Source organism: Bufo bufo, chromosome 2, assembly GCF_905171765.1.
Source record: "Bufo bufo chromosome 2, aBufBuf1.1, whole genome shotgun sequence".
Taxonomy (NCBI): Eukaryota; Metazoa; Chordata; class Amphibia; order Anura; family Bufonidae; genus Bufo; species Bufo bufo.
Genome location: NC_053390.1, coordinates 58313030 through 58325722, shown reverse-complemented (window position 1 = coordinate 58325722; position 12693 = coordinate 58313030). Strand labels below are relative to the sequence as shown.

General features: G+C 42.4%; 1 protein-coding gene across 5 annotated transcripts in view; it reads left to right on the top strand.

The window, feature by feature from the left end:
- SLC14A1 (solute carrier family 14 member 1 (Kidd blood group)) overlaps positions 1-12145 on the top strand; it is a 529357-nt gene extending 517212 nt beyond the window's left edge. For all 5 annotated transcript variants that reach the window (XM_040421151.1, XM_040421154.1, XM_040421153.1 and 2 more), the window contains 7 exons: positions 883-1072; positions 2233-2361; positions 2560-2752; positions 6940-7087; positions 7238-7372; positions 10185-10234; positions 11101-12145. In XM_040421151.1, the coding sequence (XP_040277085.1) occupies positions 883-1072; positions 2233-2361; positions 2560-2752; positions 6940-7087; positions 7238-7372; positions 10185-10234; positions 11101-11277 (1022 nt within the window). In that variant the 3' untranslated portion in view covers positions 11278-12145. The remainder of the gene's footprint in view (positions 1-882; positions 1073-2232; positions 2362-2559; positions 2753-6939; positions 7088-7237; positions 7373-10184; positions 10235-11100) is intronic.
- The last annotated feature ends 548 nt before the right edge of the window (positions 12146-12693 follow it).

Below are 12693 nucleotides of genomic sequence, written 5' to 3'. Positions count from 1 at the left end.
AGAGAACCGCTGGGCCACTGCATTAACCACCCCTCCCCCTCCAGCCAATTTCCTTGTAGAACATCAGAACTATACAACTCCATTCATGGTGTAGGTGTAGTTCTATATGTATGTATGTGCGCTCCGTACTTGATTTATTTATTGTCTTGCTGGCTCCTTTCATAGCAGAAAGGAGGACAGGCGGCCATATTCACTGAATTCAATATGCTTGGCTTTGCCAAGAGACGCCCTTTCTTTGCGCCATCGGCAGAGGTCATAGAGTAATAGTCATTACAGGGTCATGGCCACAAGGGATGCAAAGGAAGGTTGCAGTCACACCCCGATCCTGGCGCTAAACACCCCTTTGCTACAAGAACTCCACTATTCTAAATGCACATGGCAGATGGGGGGGCATGTTTCAGATTTATTTATTTTTTGTCATGGTCCAAGAAATTCTATATATTTCTACGCCTCATGATTGGTGAGGGTCCAGCCACTGGGATCTGGGGCCATCCTGAGAATGATGAGGACACAGCACTGGTTTAGCAGTTTTCCCTAAAATATAGCACCCCCAGCAGTGCAGTTGGCTCGAGATATCTGCCATCACTTTATAAGATGGAAATACCCCTTTAATAAGTTCCGACGATATTTCTAGGTTAAGTGTTACAGCTTTCTTAGAAATCCTACTGTGGGTTTATATAAGGTCTTTATTGGCTGCAATGTAAACTCTGCATAAAATGTTATATAGCAGAAGCCAAGGTGTTTTATAAGATGTTACAGAAAGTGGGCAAGAGGCAAGCTAAACAATGCTCACAATGTATACAACCTATACCACTGACCACAGGTGTACAATGTACAATGCAGAATGACCTCAAAATCGTGAAACAAGACATTCCATTCCAGATAAACCAGTCCCGTTCCAGTTCATTGACTGGGTTTTACGAGGCACATCACAGGTGATGTTTGTCAACAATCCTCTCAGTGGACTCATCATAATTGCTGGACTTTTTCTTCAAAACCCCTGGTGGGCCATTGCCGGATGTCTGGGAACTGTAGTGTCAACGCTGACAGCACTTATTCTAAGCCAAGACAGGTATGCACAATGTGTTACATAGTAATGTGACAATGTGATTTATAGAAGTTATATTATTTTACACACTGGGCAGTATTATAGTAGTTGTATTCTTGTACATAGTAGTTATATTCTTGTACATAGGAGGCAGTATTATAGTAGTTATATTCTTGTACATAGGAGGCAGTATTATAGTAGTTATATTCTTGTACATAGGAGCAGTATTATAGTAGTTATATTCTTGTACATAGGAGCAGTATTATAGTAGTTATATTCTTGTACATAGAAGGCAGTATTATAGTAGTTATATTCTTGTACATAGAAGGCAGTATTATAGTAGTTATATTCTTGTACATAGAAGGCAGTATTATAGTAGTTATATTCTTGTACATAGGGGGCAGTATTATAGTAGTTATATTCTTGTACATAGGGGGCAGTATTATAGTAGTTATATTCTTGTACATAGGAGCAGTATTATAGTAGTTATATTCTTGTACATAGAAGGCAGTATTATAGTAGTTATATTCTTGTACATAGGGGCAGTATTATAGTAGTTATATTATTGTACATAGGGGGCAGTATTATAGTAGTTATATTCTTGTACATAGGGGGCAGTATTATAGTAGTTATATTCTTGTACATAGGAGGCAGTATTGTAGTAGTTATATTCTTGTACATAGGAGGCAGTAATGTAGTAGTATTATTCTTGTACATAGGAGGCAGTATTATAATAGTTATATTCTTGTACATAGGAGGCAGTATTATAGTAGTTCTATTCCTGTACATAGGAGGTAGTATTATAGTAGTTATATTCTTGTACACAGGAGGCAGTATTATAGTAGTTATATTCTTGTACATAGGAGCAGTATTATAGTAGCTATATTCTTGTACATAGAAGGCAGTATTATAGTAGTTATACTCTTGTTCCTTAATAGGCAGTATTATAGTAGTTATATCACTGTACATAGGAGCAGTATTATAGTAGTTATATTCTTGTACATAGGAGCAGTATTATAGCAGTAATATTCTTGTACATAGGAGGCGGTATTATAGTAGTTATATTGTTGTATAGTAGTTATATTGTTTTATTGTTTTTTATGCTTTATGAATTTACTATGTATTTAATTTATAATTCTGATTCGATGTATTGGCGTCTTATATCCAAATCTCTCTTACTTTAGATCTGCTATAGCTGCAGGGCTGCACGGGTACAATGGAATCTTGGTTGGCTTGCTGATGGCTGTGTTTTCAGATAAAGGGGATTGGTATTGGTGGCTTCTTATCCCCGTGACTGTCATGTCAATGACTTGGTGAGTCCTTCAGCCGGTCTTTTCCTTTGTTGATCTACCAAATGCTGACGACTGTTAACACTTGTACCAAAAGCCAAATATGAAGTTAACAGTGCTTGAATTGTTTTATTGCCATAATGTCCTTCACTTGTCAACCTATCAAGTTGACTCCTTGCCTACTATTCTTAACCAGATTTTTTTTTATGTTTTTTTGTCCAGCCCTATTTTGTCGAGTGCTTTGGCTTCTATATTTAGCAAATGGGACCTGCCAGTCTTCACACTGCCATTCAACATTGCAGTATGCCTGCACATAGCCGCCACCGGTCACTACAATATATTCTTTCCCACTGCTGATATTAAACCAATAGATGCTGTTCCAAACATCACCTGGTCTGATGTCCACATACCTTCGGTAAGGCTGGTAATGATATGATGAAAATGTGCCTCTCACTAGTAGAACATGTGAGGTTGCACTAGTGAGTTATCTCAAGATTTAAGGTACGACAGTTCAGTGGTTAGACCTGCTGGTGACAAGGGTATGAATATATAGATGGATCATGGGTAAGGGTAAGGTACGACAGTTCAGTGGTTAGACCTGCTGGTGACAAGGGTAAGAAAATATAGATGGATCATGTATGTTATACATGGGATTTATTTTTGGTACTGCAGCGGGTGCCTCCCCCCCCCCAGGGCCCTTTAAGAGGAAAATGTACTTGTTTTCGTGACGCCAGTTGCAGTTAAGCAACAAGGGCACAGGGCCCCTTTTAGTGATACTGTGGATGGTACCCAGGTGTAGGAATGCCAGAGTAGTGGTGTAGTGTGGTCTAAATGTCCCTTAATCAGGGGCGTAACTATAGGGGAAGCGGCTGCTTCGGGGCCTTGACCCCGAAGGGGCTCATCCAGGAGGAGGAGGACTAAAAGATTTTGTCAGGGCCCCCTCAACAGTATTACACAATGAAATTATATACAGTGACAGTATAGACAGTGTAGAAAACGGATGGAACAGCTGCCGGGCCTGGTCTGAGAGAAAACGATCTTTACTAGCCACAGGAATGGGGCGGCATGAAAGGAAGGGGTTGCGAAAAAATTACTGGGGGAGGGGGGGCCGCATTCAAAAATATGCTGTGGGCCCAGTCATTTCTAGCTACGCCACTGCCCTTAATGTTTGCGCATGTGTCACGTTGATCCTACCTGGATACGCTGGACCCTAGGCGTTGGCTCCGAAGCAATGAAAAGGGGGTTTGTTGATTAAGGGGATGATGAAATAAAGTCCAGAACTTGTGATTAAGTTTAATAACAGCTTTACTTTCAATAAATGTTTCTCCAACAGTTTCAGGCTTTGTCTTGCTTCCCAGCAGGCGTTAGCATTAACGGTGGAAGGCAAACTCCTCTCCACTACATGTGTTGCTCTCTGACTCTGCTGTGCTGACAGGGTAGCTTAATAACTTGGCTTTAGCTGTATGCTGCGACTTCTCTCTTGTAGTCTGACTCTAGCTTTGTCCAGGGAAAACTCCTCCTGGCTTCAGAGGCTTCAAGCTGTGGCCTCCACATCCAGCAGAGCTGAAGGTGCTCTAACTGGCCTAGACAAGGCACGTCCAGCAGGGACGTGCACCTGCTGCACAACCTCCCTTGGAAGGGGGTAACTAGAAACTGACTAGACACCTGCAGCAAGTGGGACACGCCAACCACAACACAGGGGTGTGTGTTAGAATGGAATGTAAAGCTCCATTCTCTGTACCTGTAGCTCTGCCATTTATGCTGCCATCTGCTGGTGAACCAGGCATATTACACGTGAACATAACAGTTGCAAAATAGGAAATGCACATTATATAGGACCTGGAAATAAATACACAGAATGGCATTAGGTTATCCATAGGAGACAGTAGCGAGGTGCAGAAGTGGTAATGCCACTCTGGGGCGTTACAGTACATCCTTCCATGGTTAAAATTGGAATTAAATCAGATTAATGAGAATCTAAGGAAAGGAAAACGTGGAGACCAGAATAATCATAAGCTTTCTTGTCCTGGTCTATGGATCTCCAAATGGGGATACAGGGTTGCCTTTTATACCCTTGCATCCTTCGCAAATATCCCCAAAATATTAGATCAATTCGCTTTCTATGAAATTAGTTCTGGTTAGAGTATCTGACTAGGAAATAAGATTGTGGGGTAGGGAAGGGGAACTTTTCTCCTAATATGGGGCTATTGGCATCCGCCTCATCCTGGCCATCCAGTTATTTCACCTTGTACTGATTCATTACTTCTGATACTTTTGATCTTTTTTTTTTCTGGCCAAGAAAAGTTTGGATTTGCCACTAGCTCTATCTTGGGTGCATGTTGTGAACTTGTGACAATAAGGTCTCTAGACCACTGAGCACCTTCATTTACTAGCTTTTGGATCCTGAAGTTATATATTCTGAATACATTGTTATTTTAACACCAACTTCACCAGGATGGTCTCTTTAATGTGATTTGTTGTATTACTATGTTTTTTTGATGTGTTAATACGTTAAGGCTACTTTCACATCTGCGTTGTGCTGTCCGGTTTTAAGATCCGGAACGGGCTATCAAAACCGTAGCACAACGCTTCAGATTTGTCCCCATTTGTTGTCAATGGGGACAAAACTGAATAATCCAGAACGGAGTGCCTTCCGTTCCGGTTTATTGCGTTCCAGTGCCGAACACAACTGCTGCAAGCAGCCTTTTTATGTGTGGCATGGGAAACTGAAGAAACCGTGTAAGTCAATGGTGCCGGATCTGTTTTATTCGGCTTCTTCATTTTCAATATAATACAACCGGATCTGTACAGAAAAGATGCAGCCATTGTATTATAATAACGGAAGCGTTTTGCTGTGGTTTTAAGATCCCATGCATCTCAAAACCTGACAGCAAAAACGTAGATGTGATAGAAGCCTAAGCCAGTCAAAATAATGGTGGCAACATCATTACAATAACATAGCATATATTAGCTGATGCTGCCACCCTGCCTGATTTTATATATATTTTTTTAAATATCGCTCCTGTACCCCCACCAGTTTTCGCGCTCAGTATGCTGATACTGAGCATCGGTACAGGGAGGAGGAGACAACAGGGTTTCTCAATGGGCGTCTCCTTCTCCCTGGCTGTGCCGCGATCCAATCACAGGGGAGGGCGTCCAAGCCAGAGAAAAGTTGAGTTTTTTTGTTTAGTTTTTTCTCCCTGGCTGTGACGCTCTCCGCTGTGATTGGATCGCGGCACAGCCAGGGAGAAGGAGACGCCCATTGAGAAACCCTGGCGTCTCTTCCTCCTTGTACCGATGCTCAGTATCAGCATACTGAGCTCAAAAACTGCGTGGGGGGGCACAGCGGGGTGCATGAACGATATTTTAAAAAGTCAGGCAGGGTGGCAGCACCAGCGGATGGTACCCCGCAAGTAAAGGTATTTATCTCCATTAATACAAAACCATAAAAGGTCCTCTTTAATGTTAATTTGTCCAGAAGTCTAGAATTTTAATTCTCACTTTGTCCAGAAGTCTAGAATTTTAATTCTCACTGTAGCTTTTTCCTGTTTTCAGCAGTGCATACCATATTATCCAATTCCTTATAGCAATGATCTCCACCGCCCTGCTTGTATCGATTATCTCACACCGTGATGGTTTTATCACCTGGCCAATAATTCCTTCAGATGTACTCGCTTTAAAGTAAAGCAATTATTTGAAGTGGCTTGTGGTGAACTTTATTGGGCTGGGAACTCGTAAAAAGTGTGAGGGCAGATTGTTTTTCACACTGAGCGGTCGCTCCCCAGCTGTGAATAAATAGTAAAATATATGCGTGTTTAAGACCTGTCTGTACAGGCAGGCCGTGCCGAGATCTAAGGAGGGATCTATAAAACCTACAAGATAAAATATAGAGCTTGGTGGCACTACAACATGATTTAGACCTCATTCGCTCTAGCTGTCTAAAACCATTACTTATAAGTTACAATATACATTCAAATGTTTCCCCAAAAATAGGCATATCCACCAAGCCTAAACTACTTTGACACTTCTTATCAGCAGTGTTCTTGGTTTGTATTATTTTTATATTTGCATGTATGGCCGAAGAAACCCCTTTACATTTTTGAATCTTCTGGTCCTCCTCTGGGACCCCCTGCGATCAGCTGGAATCTGTGGAAAAACCTTGAAGTGTTTAGTTTCCCTGCAGCCCCACCGCAGGGGAAATTAATTATTACACCATACCCATTCACATCAAACAGGACAAGTCCTCCAGAGTGAGAGACACTTTTTATTACTACTCTCCACTCTGGCCAAAGGACCGGACATGTCATACCCACATGCACATTTCATAGCAAATACTATGGGAAGGGGGGGGGCAGGGAATCAAATATAGCATAATTCCACCCCTAAATAAGTCTCCTTGGTCAGATACCATCACTAATAAGTCCACAAAAATGCATTGATTCACGGCTTATATGCATGATCACAAGTTCCAGTGAACCTGCATATTATGTAGTAGACCCTTTTTGTAAGATATGGCTAAATGTACCTCATATTACTTGTCACCCCTTGCTCCAGGGATGCATGCTTACCCTTACATTATACATTTCCCTGTTTGTCTTGTAGCTGTTGAAAGCCATACCAGTCGGTGTTGGTCAGGTGTATGGATGCGATAATCCTTGGACAGGAGGGATCTTCTTGGTATCTCTGTTTCTTTCCTCCCCAATAATCTGCATGCATGCAGCAATTGGATCAGCTTTTGGAATGATAGCAGGTAAATATATGATTGAGTGGTCTGTATAGCCATAACTATAAGGCAGAGAACACAGACATAGCTCATACCTTTTTCTAAGGACCCTTCTAACCTTATAACTTTTGGTTGACTTCTTAAAACACTTGAGAACATTTCCTTCTTATTTTTCAGGGTTGAGTCTAGCAACACCATTTGAGAAGATTTATTTTGGACTCTGGGGCTATAACTCCGTTTTGGCTTGCATTGCAGTGGGTGGAATGTTCTATGCTCTCACCTGGCAAACTCACTTGCTCGCTATAGCATGTGGTATGTACTCATTTTAGGGTTAAATTTTATTAAAAGGATTGTCCAGCAGAGAAGAAATGTTGGCAAAGGGCTTTGAGTGGGTTTAGAAGATGAAAGAAGTGATACCTGCCGGAACCCACACCACTCCTGTTCTGATATGTACCAGGACCCCCTGCCCACTACTTCCCAGGCCAGTCTGGACCCACAGGAAATGCCCATGCAGTCACTGGCTGCAGCGGTGACCCTCCTCAGTGGTTGGCTGAGAAGAATTTTCCTGTGTGTCCAGACGGGACCAAGAAGTGGAGCTCTGCAGGAAACCTCGTTTCAAAACGGGAACGACAAGAGAATTTTTTTTTTTTTTTTTTTTTTTAGCTTAGGCCTCATGCACACGACCGTTGTGTGCATCCGTGGCAGTTGTGCCATTTTCTGTTTTTTTTCGCGGACCCATTGACTTTCAATGGGTCCGTGAAAAAATCGGAAAATGCACCGTTTTGCAGCCGAGACCGTGATCCGTGTATCCTGTCCGTCAAAAAAATATGACCTGTCCTATTTTTTTGACAGACAACGGTTCACGGACCCATTCAAGTCAATGGGTCCGTGAAAGAACACGGATGCACACAAGATTGGCATCCTTGTCCATGATCCGTGGCCGTAGGTTACTTTCATACAGACGGATCCGAAGATCCGTCTGCATAAAAGCTTTTTCAGAGCTGAGTTTTCACTTTGTGAAAACTCAGAACCGACAGTATATTCTAACACAGAGGCGTTCCCATGGTGATGGGGACGATTCAGGTTAGAATATACTAAAAGAACTGTGTACATGACTGCCCCCTGCTGCCTGGCACGTGCTGCCAGGCAGCAGGTGGCAGACCCCCCCCCCCCTGTTTTTAACTCATTGGTGGCCAGTGCGGCCGGCCCCCCCTCCCCCTGTAGTTAACTCTTTGTTGTCCAGTGCGGCCGGCCCCCCTCCATCCCTGTAGTTAACTCGTTGGTGGCCAGTGGGCCCTTCCCCCTCCTAATTAAAATCTCCCCCCCTATCATTGGTGGCAGCGGAGAGTACCGATCGGAGTCCCAGTTTAATCGCTGGAGCTCCGATCGGTAACCATGGCAACCAGGACGCTACTGCAGTCCCGGTTGCCATGGTTACTTAGTAATTTGCAGAAGCATTATACTTACCTGCGAGCTGCGATGTCTGTCTGGCCGGGAGCTCCTCCTACTGGTAAGTGACAGATCATTAAGCAATGCGCCGCACAGACCTGTCACTTACCAGTAGGAGGAGCTCCCGGCCGGACACAGACATCGCAGCTCGCAGGTAAGTATAATGCTTCTACAAATTGCTAAGTAACCATGGCAACCGGGACTGCAGTAGCGTCCTGGTTGCCATGGTTACCGATCGGAGCCCCAGCGATTAAACTGGGACTCCGATCGGTACTCTCCGCTGCCACCAATGATAGGGGGGGAGATTTTAATTAGTAGGGAGGGGGAGGGCCCACTGGCCACCAACGAGTTAACTACAGGGGAGGAAGGGGGGGCCGGCCGCACTGGACAACAAAGAGTTAACTACAGGGGAGGGAGGGGGGCCCACTGGCCACCAACGAGTTAACTACAGGGGAAGGAGGGGGGGCGGCCGCACTGGCCACCAATGAGTTAAAAAGAGGGGGGGTCTGCCCACTGCTGCCTGGCAGCACCTGCCAGGCAGCAGGGGGCAGTCATGTACACAGTTCTTTTAGTGTACTCCTGACTTTACATTGAAAGTCAATGGGGGACGGATCCGTTTGAAATTGCACCATATTGTGTTAACGTCAAACGGATCCGTCCCCATTGACTTGCATTGTAATTCAGGACGGATCCGTTTGGCTCCGCACGGCCAGGCGGACACCAAAACGACTTTTTTTTCAGGTCCGTGGATCCTCCAAAAATCAAGGAAGACCCACGGACAAAAAAAACGGTCACGGATCACGGAAAAACTGAACCCGTTTTTGCGGACTGCAAAAAAATACGGTCGTGTGCATGAGGCCTTACTTTGAGTACTTTGCTAAAAAATTTTAGCCACTTGACAACCGGGAAGCAGCAGGACATATACAGAGTCAGTTGCAGTGCTTTGAGTTGCAGTTCTTGCTGCTTGCTTCCAGGAAAGCAAATCATGACAGAGCACATTGATATCAATTTTACATCCAATGAGCACAGAAACACAGGGAAGAGTTTGACAATGTAACTAATAGGAGAGGCTACAACAAAACATTGTGCTGGTAGGGAAATAAAGAATTATGCAGGCAAATTCAAAATTACTACACTATGTATAGAGATACGCAGGGGTGTCTTTAATTGGCATAATAAAATAGTAGGGAAATTAGAAAGCATAGTTGCCAATGGTCCTTAATTTTCTGGGATCATTCTGAATTTGTAGGTACAATCCAGGCAAATTAAGCTCTTGTCCTGGCCAGAAGATAGGTGGGGCTACAAACGCCTACAATCCTAAGAACCGGCCCAAATTCGAGTGCTCTAATAGGACCTTTTCTGTAAGAGAAAAAAAAATAGGAGCCTTCCAGGTATGATACTTTTTAATGGCTTACAAAAATAGAAGCAATAATATGCCTGAAGAAGAGACTTTAGCTGTCTCGAAAGCTTGCTATGTAACATCATTGCTTCTATTTGTGTTAGCCTGCAACACTCTTGTTTCTCTTCATTGGTAGACAAACCTTTTAAGATGAACAGATAAACACATGTTAACCTCTCTATGTACCCAATGTTCATTATATAACCCCTATTCATTTCAGGGGGACCTGAAATTACCGGACTACCCCATTAACTTCTTTCTTTTTTGTACCCCCAGCTCTCTTTTGTGCCTACCTAGGAGCTGCTCTGGGCAACATGATGTCTGTGGTAAGTGTCATCAAGAAAGCAAAAGCACATATAGATAGAATCTTCTTAAAGTCAAATATTTTGGGAATCTTCTTAAGGAGTGTTAATCAACCACCATCTTTCAAAAAGTCTTGTGGAATCCTGTAAAAGGCCAACTGAATTCCATAAAACTTCACTACTTAAAGGGAATCTTGCTTATCTGAATGACAGAGACCTTGTGACTTACTTTTTTGACCCAGTCATTTTCTTATAATCCCTGGTGAGAATCTCCAGTGGAGCTCCAATGTTCATGAGCTCTGGCTGCCCCGGTCCTCCTGCGAATGATTGACAGACCTCTTCCTATACTTTGCATAGGTAGAAAGCTGACAATCGGTAATGGTGGGTGGTGGGAAGAGTCGCGAGTTCATGAATGAGGACCATTTTCAAAGACCCATTTAAATGAAAGAGCAGGAAAGAAATTGGTTCCAGTGAGCTCAGTGAGGGTTAAAAATTGAAAGAACCAATACTCACCTCATTGATCCCCCTACCACTCTCATACTGTCACAGTTCTGGTTTCCACTGATCTTTAATCCTGGTCCAATCTCAACACATAGGAAATGGCGCTTAGCCAATCATTGGCAGCAGCTGTGACCCACTTCAGTGGTTGGCTGAGCAGGCATTTCCTGTGCGCCGAGACAGGAAGTAAAGACTGGTAGGGTAGTCAATAGGGATCGGTAAGGTGAGTATCAGTTTTTTCTATTTTATTGTTTTCTGAATTTTCTGTGCAATAGTTGTGTTCTTAAAAAATTTACAACAAATCCACTCAGGTTATTTTTCTACAAATACTCATGTCTAAGATTGGCTACATTGGCCTTGTTTTCTAATCATATGATTTGCTTTTTTTATAGTTTGGGCTGCCAAGTTGTACTTGGCCATTCTGCCTGTCAGCACTAATCTTCCTCTTGATAACCACAAACAACGATGGCATTTATAAACTGCCACTGTCAAAGGTCACCTACCCGGAGGCCAATAGAATCCATTTCCTCAACCTGAAGAAGGACAGGAAGCAAAAATGCAACATCTGAAGACCACAAACAAATGGACAATCGTTCACTTCTAACATCTTTTTTTGTGTCAGAAAATAATCCTTTCTACTCTAGCTAAATCCTTTGACATGTCTAGGTACAAGACCATCCATTCACGTTGGTATAGTATCTCCAATGAGCCAAGACAACTTGGGAGGCCGAATACGGGTGTAGTGAGTAGACTAGTGTAGAGTTTACAGGATAGACATGAACACATTGGGAGCGAATCTACAAAGAGTATTTCATCTTCAAAGATTATTTATTTCTAAGAACTACAGGATAAAAGGGAATCATTAACTACACAATCTCGTTATTAGAGATAGAAGCGGAACGATTTAAGAAGAGTGGATCTGATATGCCTGAGCTTAAGATGTAGGGTAATGTTCTCCATTGATGACTATTGTGACAAATCATAGGCAGTGGTGATAGAGCTGATGTTTCCACTAAAGCCTAGTTGAACCACATTCTGTTATCTATCCAAAGGGATTGCACAGGATTAGAAATACACAGCTGTCCTAGTACTGTAGTTTAGCTCCATTATAGTGAACACAACGGAGCTTCTATACCACACACATTTTTTGCCTAGAAAATAAGGTTAACAAATGACTCCCTTCCTAATAAACTATCAGAACCCTGTTATTTTTTACCAAAGGTTTCCATTTTCAGAAAAAAACAATATGCCCTTTTTATATAGGTTAGCCATTATAAGGATCAGACATTATATGCCTATTGGCTAATATCCTGAAAATGTGAAAAATAAAAAATAAATTTATTTTTATTTTTTGTTTTAAACCAGAATCCTTTTGTTTGTGAAATCAATAACCAAACTAAAAAAGGCTTAAGGCTCTTATGTAAATAGCGTATGAATGAGTAAGGGTACTTTCACACTTGCGGCAGAGAGATCTGCATGCGCAGACCGGAAGGACGCATCCGGCATTTCGGTATTCTGATTGCAGGATCCGGCACTAATACATTCCTATGGGAAAAAATGCCGGATCCGGCATTCAGGCAAGTCTTCAGTTTTTTTCGCCGGAGATAAAACCGTAGCATGCTGCGGTTTTCTCTTTTGCCTGATCAGTCAAAACGACTGAACTGAATACATCCTGATGCATCCTGAACGGATTACTCTCCATTCAGAATGCATGGGGATAAAACTGATCAGTTCTTTTCCGGTATAGACCCCCTGTGACGGAACTCTATGCCGGAAAAGAAAAACGCTAGTGTGAAAGTACCCTAAAAGAAAATGTATCTGTTTCAAAATGCAGATGTTGTGACTGCATCATATGTTGAATTATTGAGCTAAAAAATATAAAAAAATAAAATAAAATAAAAAGATAAAAAAAACAAGTCACTCAGTAGAACAGAGTTGTGCTCTTCGAACATTTATAAAAGTCTAACTTAAAATAAATTGCTCAC